Genomic DNA, 12683 nt, shown 5'->3' with positions numbered 1-12683 from the left:
ATTAAGGCATTTTTGACAATATATTTGAAATGCAAGAAGCTCTCAGTGTGCCCAGGCTAGTGCCCTACTACAATAATATTTTTGTCCCTTATTCCAAATTTATCATGAAGTGGAGGAAAATTCCTTCCCTTCAGATGTAAGAGTGGGAGGTTCAAGGTTAGAAATGTGAGAAAAACACACCCAGCCGTGGCTGCCCCTGGATCCCTGGCAGTGCCCAAGGCCAGGCTGGACAGGGCTGGGAAGGTGTCCCTGCCACAGCAGAGGGTTGGAATGGGATCTTTAAGGGCCCTCCCAACCCAAACCACCCTGTGATTCCATAATTTCCCTGCCTCCCAAGCCATATCAGTCTCATGCCATTTCTTATCATTTATTGCCTTTTATTATCACTTCTCACTGATCCCTTCAGGGTTCGTGGAGCAAGGTAAGTTTTTATAGGAAGAGGTCACAAGGCTATGCAGGAGTTTCAGCTACTCTGAACAGTGCACACACAGACACTGTTAAGCTTTTAAACTTCAAAAAACCTGGAAGAAATATCTTCCTTTCTGGTAAAAAAAAAAAAAAGAGGTGATTTTAAAAGAGCTGATTTTAAACACCATGATGGAGATTTAAAATCAGAATATCCCAAGTTAGAAGGGACCCACAGGGCCCTTGCAGGAGCAAAAAAAACCAACATCCTGTGAGTATTTCTAGCTCAGAAAAAAGTAAACTTAGTCAGAGAAAAGCAGATGCAGGAAACCGACCCGAGAGCTGGCAGAGCAGCACCACAAACCCTGAGCCACAAACAAGCAGCTGCTGAGCTGGAGGTGGCTGCAGAAGCCTTCCTTGGCCCTAAGGCCAGCACTCCAGAGGCATCTCTGCTCCAAAGCCCCACGAGAAGAGCTGGAAATCACTGGTTATCACTGGTTATCACTGGTTCCTGTGTTTGCTTCCACCTCAGCCCACACTGCAGCATCTGGGGAGATTCTTTGGGTTTAAGAGCTGAGGTGTGGGAGGGGTTTGCTCCCAGACCCACTCAGTGCTGAGCTGTGCTCTGAAAATCTGGTGTTTTATTGCCTTCAGAAAGCCCAGAGTGAGTCACAAAGGTAAATTCTAAATACATACACACAGTCCTGTGGTTCTCCTGCAGCAGGGGAAGCTTCTCCTTGAGAAACACAGAGAAGTTTTTTCTTTAAAACTCCAACCACAACAGGAGGGGGGAGGGGATTTTCCTCCCCACTTAGTTTATCTACAAATTAATTATTTTAATTCTAATTTAAAAATAAAGTTCAGAACAACAACAGCTCCTTCAAGTCAGTCATAACACACTCAGCCTTCCCATTACAAACCAGTTGAAGGCACACACACAGATTACTTTGTCTATTAAATACTCCAAGCACAGCCCCAACCCCAGCGTGGAGCACTGCTAGAAATCAGGATCAAAGAGAAGCACCCTCCCCTCCTCACAAACCTTCTCCTGCATCCCTACAACCCACAAGTCCCAGTTTCCAGCTGTATCATGAGGAAAAAAATAAACAAACCTGAGATTTGTGAGAGATACCCGTGTGTACCCTAAATGTGTGTCTCTGCAGCAGCATTTTAGAAGGAAAGATGGAATTATTTAAGGAAATATTACTCTTATGGTGCTTCACTTGCACAGCTCCAAGCAGTGCCACTTTCTACCCAGCAATTACAACTGGATATTTGTGCCACACAGCCAAGTTTTTTTCACATCAGGCAATTTTATCCCTTCTCCACAGGGAAAACTGACGTTCTCCCAGGCCAGGGAAAAAGGGGCTTTTCAAGCCTGAGTCTCAGGTTTCACCAGAGCCAGCATTTAATATCAAACTTCACATCTTGTAAGAGGCAGCCAAAAATCCCCCAGACCAGGGATTTTCCACTGCTCTGGAAGCGGTGGAAAATCCGGAATTTCTGTGAAAAGCCACATTGAAAAATAATTATCCCTCTAAAACAGAAAAAGAAAAGCAGGAATAGCGGAATTAAAGAGGTGGCTTTGCACAGAGATTGTTCCTGCCAGCCCTGTGACCAATCGAGGCAGGGACAGGTCTGCCACGCTGGTTACATTCCTCCAGGGGGGATGAAAAAATTATTTGTTTTTGATTGGGTCTATGCAGAACATTTGCATCTTGTTACTGCTGATATTTTAGCCTTAAAAGTTCTCAGACATTCCTCCAGGGCTTATCTTAAGCACATTTTTATTAAGTTCCCTTCTCTAAAAAAAACAAGCTCCACTGAGTTTTGACGCGCGCTGCCTTTGACAATGATAATCTTTGTGCTTCCCAGCTGCAGCAAATTTAAGATAATCTCTTTTCCAAGTGGACTTTATTAATCTTTCCAGTGAAATACCATCCTGAGGTAAAACAATTATTTCCAGTTCAACTCTTAGTACCAGCTAAGCCCATGCTGGAAAAGACAACCAACATCTGGCAGACTCAATATCTGCAGCAATTAAGAGTAATCGTGGAACCATAAATACACAAATCTGTCCAGGGGCTGGGCTGGGGCTGGGCTCGGGGACAGCCAGGGAGGGAACGGCCGCAGCAGGACTGCACCAGCCACCAGCTGGGCTGGCCACACCAGGGACACTGCCACTGCCACAGGGGCACTGCCACTGCCACAGGGACACTGCCACTGCCACAGGGACACTGCCACTGTCGCTGCCACAGGGGCATTGCCACTGCCACAGGGGCACTGCCACTGCCACTGCCACAGGGGCACTGCCACTGCCACAGGGACACTGCCACAGGGGCACTGCCACAGGGGCACTGCCACTGCCACAGGGGCACTGCCACTGCCACAGGGACACTGCCACAGGGGCACTGCCACTGCCACAGGGACACTGCCACTGCCACCGGGGCACTGCCACTGCCACTGGGGCACTGCCACTGCCACAGGGACACCGTCACAGCAGCACTGCCACAGGGGCACTGCCACTGCCACAGGGACACTGCCACTGCCACTGCCACAGGGACACTGCCACAGGGGCACTGCCACAGGGACACTGCCACAGGGACACTGCCACTGCCACAGGGACACTGCCACTGCCACAGGGGCACTGCCACTGCCACTGCCACAGGGACACTGCCACTGCCACAGGGACACCGTCACAGCAGCACTGCCACAGGGGCACTGCCACTGCCACAGGGACACTGCCACTGCCACAGGGGCACTGCCACTGCCACTGCCACAGGGACACTGCCACTGCCACAGGGACACTGCCACTGCCACAGGGACACCGTCACAGCAGCACTGCCACAGGGGCACTGCCACTGCCACTGGGGCACTGCCACTGCCACAGGGGCACTGCCACTGCCAAAGCAACACGGTCACAGGGGCTTTGTCACTGGGGCACTGCCACTGTCACAGCAGTCCTATCACTGTCACAGCAGCACTGCCACTAACACAGTGGCACCGCCACTGTCACACCTTCACTGCCACTGTCACATCTTCACAGCATCACTGCCACAGGGGCATTGTCACTGCCACAGTGGTGCAGCTGCTGTCATACCTGCACTGCCACTGTCACACCGGCACCGCCACTGTCACCGTCCCAGCAGTACTGTCACCGTCAAACCTGCACTGCTGCTGTCATCACCACCACTGCCGCTGTCACAGCTGACCTGCCACAGTCACAGGGGCACTGTCACAGGAGTGCTGTCGCTGTCACACCTGCACTGTCGCTGTCACTGTCACACCTGCACTGTCACAGCAGTACAGCTGCTGTCACTGTCACACCTGCACTGCCACTGTCACAGCAGTACAGCTGCTGTCACTGTCACACCTGCACTGTCACAGCAGTACAGCTGCTGTCACTGTCACACCTGCACTGCCACTGTCACAGCAGTACAGCTGCTGTCACTGTCACACCTGCACTGCCACTGTCACAGCAGTACAGCTGCTGTCACTGTCACACCTGCACTGTCACAGCAGTACAGCTGCTGTCACTGTCACACCTGCACTGCCGCTGTCACAGCAGTACAGCTGCTGTCACTGTCACACCTGCACTGTCACAGCAGTACAGCTGCTGTCACTGTCACACCTGCACTGCCACTGTCACAGCAGTACAGCTGCTGTCACTGTCACACCTGCACTGTCACAGCAGTACAGCTGCTGTCACTGTCACACCTGCACTGCCACTGTCACAGCAGTACAGCTGCTGTCACTGTCACACCTGCACTGCCACTGTCACAGCAGTACAGCTGCTGTCACTGTCACACCTGCACTGCCGCTGTCACAGCAGTACAGCTGCTGTCACTGTCACACCTGCACTGTCACAGCAGTACAGCTGCTGTCACTGTCACACCTGCACTGCCACTGTCACAGCAGTACAGCTGCTGTCACTGTCACACCTGCACTGCCGCTGTCACTGCCACAGCAGCACCGCCACTGTCCCCACGCCCGGGGATGTGCCAGCTCCTCCAGGGGTCTCCAGGACAGTGACACCTCAGCCCGGGGAGCCGGGGCTGGGACACAGCCACACCTTCCACGTGTCATGGCAGAGCCCCCTCGGTCAGTGATTAACAGGATTTAACTAATTGGGGGGAGCACCCCTCTCGTTCTCCCCAGCTCCCTCCCTGCAGTGCCACCGGGGCTGTTGAGGCTCCCGAGTGTCCCAAAACTGGGACAAAGATCCCCAAAGGAGCCGGGCCAGGCCTGGGCTCACCCCCAGCTGCTCCCAAAAGCAGATTTTTCTCCTGAATAACGTGAGGGGACTGACCCCAAGCCCAGCCAGGGAGGGCCAAACCCCTGGGATACAGAATCCTGAATCCCAGCCCTGCTCCTGGAGGAACCCGCTCTGCTCGGTGTCACCTCAGAGCAGCTGAAGCACCACGGCTGATTATTATTAATAATATTTTATTTATTATTATTATTATTATTATTATTATTATGTCTAGAAAAAAAACACTTCACCTTAGTGTTTTAAATTAAAAAATGTGACTCTGCTCAGTTTTCAATTAACTGTTCCTGAAAGTATTTTTTTATTGAGCTGCTTTGACTGCAAAAGTGCAATTTTGCAGAAACACAATTTTGCTTTTTCCTGCTAAAAGGGTAACAATAGGTAAAAATTACAAAAAGATCTGATAGATAAACAATAAATTATCCGAGTTGGAGTTAGATCTATGTCCAAAAGCTCTTCTAAATGCAAGCATAGCTGGAAAATAAACAAAATTAATTTAACTTCATCTTCCCTCTAAAACTCTTCCAGTTGTTAACTCCCTCACTGAAGTCAATCTCGTGTAAAATCATGATCATTGCTATAAAAATATGAGATTAAGGCAGCAAAATAAGTAGAAAAGATGCAAATTTATATATCATTTGAGTAAAATATCATCACCTGGAGGAAAAATCAAAAGCCGTTTTGGACTGAAATATCTGCTGGGTTCCTCAGAGGGAACATTTTGCTTCAGACACAAACAAAAGCCAGGGTAAAATATGATCTCTGTGCTCGACTGACTGTGCCCTCTCAGAGCTCCAGTTTGTTGTGTTACAATGTCCAAGGAAAATTATTTGAGGGACTGGAACAAAGAAATTTAACATATTTCCCCCAGACGAAGCCATTGCTAATCCCAGAAACCGCACAGACAGAATTTCATTGGCAAGAACATCCTGGATGATCTCCCACCGTTACTTTACAGCAGCAAGGCTACTTTTCCTTTAAAAGAAAGGAAACCAAAGGGATTATTTCCCCCCGGATTGCACCCCTGCATTTCCCAGCTCCCAGCTGGGACATCGGGGAGTTTCAGCAGCATCCCAGGTGAGCCCTGCACGCCCAGCACTGCCCTGCTGTCCCGTTCATCCCCTGCCTGGCTTTTCCTCACAGCCAAATACTTCAAACCACAACCATTTGGTAGCCACAACCTCCTTGACCAAGTGGCCACCCTGGAAAGGGAAATAAATGGAATTATCACTATCTGCTTAAGGATCTTTGGCTATGGGCTGGTGGCTCCTGGGTGAGGTCACAAGGCCTGGCTGCTCCATAAAGGCTGTGGGCTCTGCTGGCTCTCAGATTGAGCAATAAAAGGCTCTTTTCCTTTTCTTTCCATTTCTTTTCCTGGTCACACACGTGGGCTGGGAGCCTGTGCTCATGCCAGCTCTCCATAAGCCCCAAGAGCCCCATCAGGAGACAGGCACAAGTCTCCTGTTCCACCTGCAGCTCGGCTCCCTAAATAAATCCGGAGCATCAAAGGGATCACAGCAGGATGAGCGAACCCCGAAGAGTGCATTTAGTGCAGGCACACACACACACAGAGGTGCCAGGCCAGGGCAGCCCAGCCCTGCATGAACAAACTCCATCCCAAGCCCTGCAGGATGGCTGACAAACCCTGCAGCACCCAGAGCTCAGGGCACTGATCCCAGCTGCTTCCCCCGAGTGCCAGGAGGAATTCAAACAGCACAATCCTGCTCCCTGAGCTTGCCCAAGGCAGCTCAAGGCCCAGAGGAAAAAGCCAATCCCCCAAAAACAAGGGTGTGCTGTCCATGTGGGACTGAAGGTCACAGAACTGTGACCAACTCCGGTTCCAGAGTAATGAGCATCCATAAAACCCACACAGCAGACACAACATCACCAGCGTGGGACGTGTTGATACCTGTTAATTACTCTTTTTTTTCACAAGGAAAACCTCCTTCAAAGGCAAGAATAAGATGTGAGGTTGCCCTTTGCTCTGCTGAATTTATCTGGTTTATGCAACCCCCAAGTGTGCAAGATCACAGAGTGGGGGGAAAATGTTTTACTCACAAGTGAGTAAAAGCAGAAAAATCAACTTTGTATCAGCAGAAAGGCTGAACTTGAAGGCCCACAAGTCTCCTCTTTCCCCAGAAGCAGGAATAAATCAAGTACTCATGGAAAAGGAGAAGCAGCCCCAAGTTTTGGTGACACAACCACACCCCACATGCTGTGGGATCCCCTTTCCCCATCCAGCACCCTGCTCCTCCCATTCCTCGGCACCAGCCACGGAAACCCAAACCACCCCGTGCCACCACGGCAGCCACGATTCCGGGCTGGAACACAGAGAACGGGCTCCTTTTTTGCAGCCACACCAGCGGCTCCAGCCACGAGGGACAGAGCACCCGAGGCAGCCGAGCTCCAGGGAGAGGCACCGGCCAAGGACCAGGCCACAGAGCCCCACCGGGGCAGCCAAACCCGCCGAGGAAATGCCTGTGAGCCGGGTGATTTCACCAGGGGAGGGTGTTACAAAAGCTGCTGCTGACCTGAGGTGAGCAGAGAGCTCACTGCAGTCTGCAAACCTGGGCAGAAGGGACCCGGCCACGCTCCACAGGGCCGGGAAATGCGGGAAACGAGGACGGGTTCGGGGGGCTCCGCAGGAAACAGCCCCGGCCGCGCCAGCAGGAAATGCATTTTGAGGCTAAAAATGCCCAAACTCCAGCCGAGAGAAGCCCACGCCAGCCTCGAAGGACAGCAGCTCCTCAGACAATGCAGGAATCTCCCTGCAGAAGCACAAGTAGATTTTTTCCCCCCTCTGGCCTCCATCTCTGCCACAGCCAAACAGCAATCCAAGGGAACGCCATCCATCACCATTCCAACCCCAGGGCTCGCCACAGGCCAGGGGAGACCGCCAGACCAGCGGCCCTTACAAAGGCTTTTGTTTTGGTTTAATTCCGAGCAACATCTCGGAGTGCAAACCCTGCCCTGCAGTATTTGCAACCCAAATATTGCAGCACTGAGCTAATTTCGGGGAGCTGGCACACACAAGCGACTACTGGAGTAATCAGACCAAAAAAATGAAGGCGAGCTAAATTTAGGAGTAACTATGCGATGCAATATTAATAACGGATTATCTCCCTTCTAAAAAAAATTACATATATATATATACATATATATATATATATACCTATATATATATTTTTTTTAAGTTAAGCTGACAATGCTCCTTGGAAGATGCAGTTCTCCATCCTCCCAGGGATGGATCCCAGAGTTTTCTGGGTACCAAGATGAGGTTCAACCCTCCACCCTCCCCGGAAAAAAGCCCCCCACGACCCCCGTGGCGCATCCCCCGCCCCGCAGCCACCCCGGGGAGGGGGAGCTCGGTGCCCGCGTCCGCCGCGCTGTCCCCGAGCGCTCCCGGGGAGGGCTGGCCCCGTTTCCCCGCAGTGCAGCGCGGACCGCCCGCATCCCCCATCACTCACTTCCTCTTGTACTCGTCGCGCTCCCGCTTGACTTTGGCCAGCACGTTGTAGAGGGCGCGGATCTCGGGGGTGATGGTGTCGATCTGCACCCCGACGCCGTCCGGGTGCACCCAGGACACGCCGGGGCCCTGCACGGTCTCCAGGCCGCCGCCGCCGGTGCGCCGCACCTGGGTGTAGCTCCAGATGGTGCCGGGCAGGCGCCCATAGTGCGGCGGCGACGGCAGCGCGCCGTGCCCAGGGCCCGGCGGCGGCACCAGCGGCGGGGTCCCGCCGTCCGTCTGCACCGCCTGGTCCCGGGAGAAGGTCTTGTAGCGCAGCCGGCGGTCGCGCTCGCTCTGCTGGGCCGCCAGCTGCTTCTCCAGCAGCCGGTTCCGCCGCTCCAGCTCGTGCACCTTGGCCAGGAAGCAGCGGAACCGCACGTTCAGCCCCTTGAGCAGGTGGATGTTGGAGCCCAGGTCGTTCCGCAGCGCCGCCGTCACCGGCGGGCCCCCCCCGGCCGCCGCGGGACCGCCGCCGCCGGGGCCCAGCGGGCAGGAGGAGGAGGCGGAGGCGGCGGTGGGGGAGAAGGCGCGGGCCATCTCCCCAAAAAGCAGCGAGTTCATGGCGGAGGGGGCGGCGGCGGAGGGGCCGGTGGTGATGGAGGGGCCGGTGGTGATGGAGAGGCCGGCGGTGATGGAGAGGCCGGCGGTGGCGGCGGTGCGGAGCGGCCGTGCCGGTGCCGCTGCTGCGTCTGCGGCCGCCGCCGCGCTCCGAGCGCTCTGAGGGCTCTGGGCGGGAGCGCGGGGCGGGACCGGCCCCGCCTCAACCCCGCGCGCTGGGACCGAGGCACCGCCCACGCGCCGAGCCACGCCCCCTATTTCCATATACGCGCCCTTATTTCCATAACCACGCCCTGTTATGCCATACCAAGCATCTCGTTTCCATAACCACGCCCTCATTGCATAGCCCTGTCGTGGTTCCTAGCCACGCCCCTCATTTCCATAACAATACTGGTCATTTGCATGGCCCCGCCCCGCGGTGCCGCAGCCGCGGCCGCTCCCTCCACGTGTCCGGGGCGCGGGGCTGGGGGGGGCGGTGATTTTTGGGGAGCCCCGCGGTCCGAGGGCGCTCCAGAGCCCCGGGGCTCCCCGCAGCGGTGGGCAAACGTCCGGGAAGGGGCACAGCCCCCGGCCCTGCCCGCCCGGGACACCGCAGCGTTGTGAATGCCCGAGGGAGCCGGGCTGCGGGGCGGCAGTGCTCGGCCGGGAGAGGAGAGCGGGCAGCGCGGACAGCGCAGCTCCTCCCGGCGTGCAGGGGCTGGAGGGGAGCCGGAGCAGGAGCTGCCTCAGGAACTGGGGTGACGGGACAAGGGGGGAACGGGACGGACCGAAGGAGGGGAAGTTTTGGATATTGGGCAGCAGCTGTTCCCCGTGGGTGCCCCAGACGTGGCAGCGTCCAAAGCCAGGCTGGATAAGGCCTCGAGCAGCCTGGGGTGGCGGGAGCTGTCCCTGCCCATGGCACGGCTGGGAACAGGAGATCTTTAAGGTCCCTTCCCATCCCTCAACGCCCTGTGATCCCACGATTGCACCATTAGGCCAGATGAGACTAAATGATAAACCTCGGGTTTTGTCATCCCAAAGCAGAGCCCTGCCTAAGTGCTAAATATTGCTGATATTATAATAATTAAGTTATTAAATGAACGTTTCCCAAGTGCTGCTGCCGGACCTCTGGGCAATCAAAGGATATTGTTTAATTGAATGATGTGATCGCTGCACTGCTCTGCTGGGCACGGAGTGATGCAAGGGAAACACGGGACAGCTCAGTCAGGCTGGGGTAAAGCTGCAGGAGCACTGCTCACCCAGATGGCATTTCTGAAATAAAACCATGGGGCTTGCCGGCTTATATTTATGTTTATATTTATATATGGTTTATATATGTTTATATATTTATTTTTATCTTTTATATCTTGATGTATCTTCTCTATTTATATTTATATTTTATATGCTGTAATATATTTCTATGTTTATATTTTATTTTTGCATTTATATTTATATAAAAATATATATCTTATATACATTTCGATTTATATTTTCTATTTAATATTTTTATTTTATATTTTTATAAAAATATTTTTATTTTTGCATTTGGGTTTCTATATTTTGATATATCTTATATATATTTATAATTTATAATTTATGTCTTTATATGTTTATATTTTTATTTGTATTTACATTTATACTTCTATATTTTATATATCTTATATATTTATATTTTATAATTTTATATATATATTTATATGCTTATAATTTTATTTTTGAATTTATATTTATTTAAACCCCACTTGCTGAAACTCCACTTGTAGCACCTCCAGCCACGCTCAGCACCGAAACCAGGGCTCTTCAAAGGGCTCTGTTAATGTGTTACTAACCTGTGTTTTGCCAGCACCTCCTGGAAAAAGAAAAAAAAAAAAAAAAAGCTGGGTGGAGGTGCATCATTACCAGGGTGACTCAAAGAAACACCTGAAGGATTTGTCTCTGCCCCAGCACAAAACCTCCTGGGCTGGGTTGGTGCGTGGCTGTCAGCAAACAGAGCCAGGTTTCCAGCACAAAGCCCCTTTCCCTGCCAGGAAAGGCTCTCCTGCTCTGTGCCACCCTGCAGAGCCTCGGGAACGCCTGGAAAATGCAGGAATTGGCTCCAAGTGCCCAGACTGAGGCGTTGTTTGGGGCAGGCCGGCCAGGAGCGGGTTTGCCCCGGATTTGGGAAATTGGAACCACCGGGATGGTTTGGGAATTGGAACCACAGCAGGGTGGGATGGGATGATGGGGTGAGCTTTAAGGTCCCTTCCAGCCCAAACTCTGCTGGATTTTATGGATTTCCCTGGGTTTGGGCACCTCGCTGGTGGTGCTGGAAGGAGCTGGGTGATTGCAGAGCCCCGTGGTCAGCAGGTGGGAAAATCCAGCTGCGCTTTATTTTAATTTTTTATCATTTCTTCCCCCTTCAGGAAGCAGAAAGCACCTGGGGTGATAAACCAAGCAATGAAGTTCCTGCCCCATGATCTTGCAGCTCCCTGGATGCACCAGCACCTCATCCCGAGGTCATTAAATCAAATTAATCCTTTCTCTAATGAGCAATGGCCACGGCCACCGGCAGGGTCCCGCTGTGCTGCTGGGCTGGGGCCTCACTGTATCCCCCGAATTAATGGCAGAAATTAATTAACTCGGCACAGGAGGTGGGAATGCCCACCCTGGGAGGGCCCTGCTGGCACAGCCCCGTGCCAGGCTGGGGACGTTCCTGCAGGGAATTCCTGCAGGGGATGGATTCCTGCCAGGAGAGGGTGGAAATAAGGGAGCCCTGATGAGCCCTGTCCTATCGGGACAGGCAGGAAAAGGGCTCCGGGAAGGGAATGGGGCTGGTTCTGAGAGCAGAGACTCGCCGTGGCCACCCTGACGATGCCAACGATAATAACAGCACACGTTTGTTTGTTTGTTTGATTGATTGATTGTTTAATTGATTGTTTGATGGGTTTGCTCCCAGCTGCTCCACCCAAACCTGGGCTGGAGCAGGGATTGGGGAATCTGAACCCTTGGATTTCGTTTTCCCTTTGGCAGCACCCTGCACTCCTCAGCCTCGGTGACTTTTCAGGGCTGTTCTCTGCATCGGCTCTGATGTTTTTAATGTTCATTTTCCTGGGGTTGGTTGCGTCCTTTGAGGCTCTGTTCATCCAGCACTCATGGAAAGTTATTTTTTCCTTGGTAAAGTCACCATTTTCCAGTCAAACCAACTGTCCTGGGGTGACTTTATGATGCTTGCATCCCCATTTGTCTGTTTAGCCCAGAAAGAAGTTTTCCACCTTTAAGACCGGTTCTGAGAGCTTTCCAGAAACTGCACTGGCTCCCCCACATCCTCCTCCTGGACGGTGCTGTCTGCAGCACAGACAGACAGCGGGACAGAGCTCTCCTTTGCTCTGAGTTAGTTTTTAGCTTGCTGAGGCAGAGAAGTTCCCTGGACTGGGCTTTTTCTTTTTCTTTGGATCTGTTCAAACCTGCTCTGGACTGAACATCCAGAGGAGGACCAGGAGCTCATACCTATGGCCCACTGATAACAGACTGATAAGAGATTGATAACAGACTGATAAGAGACGGAGTGAGCCAAGCCACAGCCCACCGAGGGCACTTTCTGAGTTTGCCATCTCTTCAGAACAGTGAGAGGTTCTATTGTTCAATATTGTTCATTTTTTTGTGCTGGTGAATGCTTTGCCTGTTAAATAAAAAGGGTTTTTTTTCCACTTTTCTCCAAGGAAATCTTTCCCCAAACCAGCTGGGGGAGGCGCTGCTTGAATCTGCTTTCTAGAGGAACTCCTTTAGAGGTTTTCCCCCGGATTTGCCCCAAACCAGGACACGGACCCGAGCCCACCCCCAGGGCTCCCGTTCTGTGCCGCAGGGCTGCTCCCGGGGCTGATGGCATCACCACGGGGCTGGTTTGTGTGTTTGCACAAACCTCCCTCTAACACAAGCAAACTTCCTCTGGTTCGACACCCACAAAACTCCCCAGGCCCCCAAAAT

At 52.6% G+C, this 12683-nt stretch overlaps 1 protein-coding gene across 1 annotated transcript in view; it reads right to left on the bottom strand.

Moving 5' to 3' along the window:
• The window catches only part of IFFO2 (intermediate filament family orphan 2), a 48692-nt gene extending 39847 nt beyond the window's left edge, over positions 1–8845 (bottom strand). Inside the window, exon 1 of the mRNA XM_053962962.1 lies at positions 8143–8845. Within this exon, the coding sequence (XP_053818937.1) occupies positions 8143–8744 (602 nt within the window). The 5' untranslated portion in view covers positions 8745–8845. The remainder of the gene's footprint in view (positions 1–8142) is intronic.
• Between the last annotated feature and the right edge of the window lie 3838 nt (positions 8846–12683).

The sequence above is a fragment of the Vidua chalybeata genome, chromosome 22, assembly GCF_026979565.1.
Source record: "Vidua chalybeata isolate OUT-0048 chromosome 22, bVidCha1 merged haplotype, whole genome shotgun sequence".
Classification (NCBI taxonomy): Eukaryota; Metazoa; Chordata; class Aves; order Passeriformes; family Viduidae; genus Vidua; species Vidua chalybeata.
The sequence above is the reverse complement of the archived record's forward strand: the minus strand, read 5'-3'. Positions and strand labels throughout refer to the sequence as shown.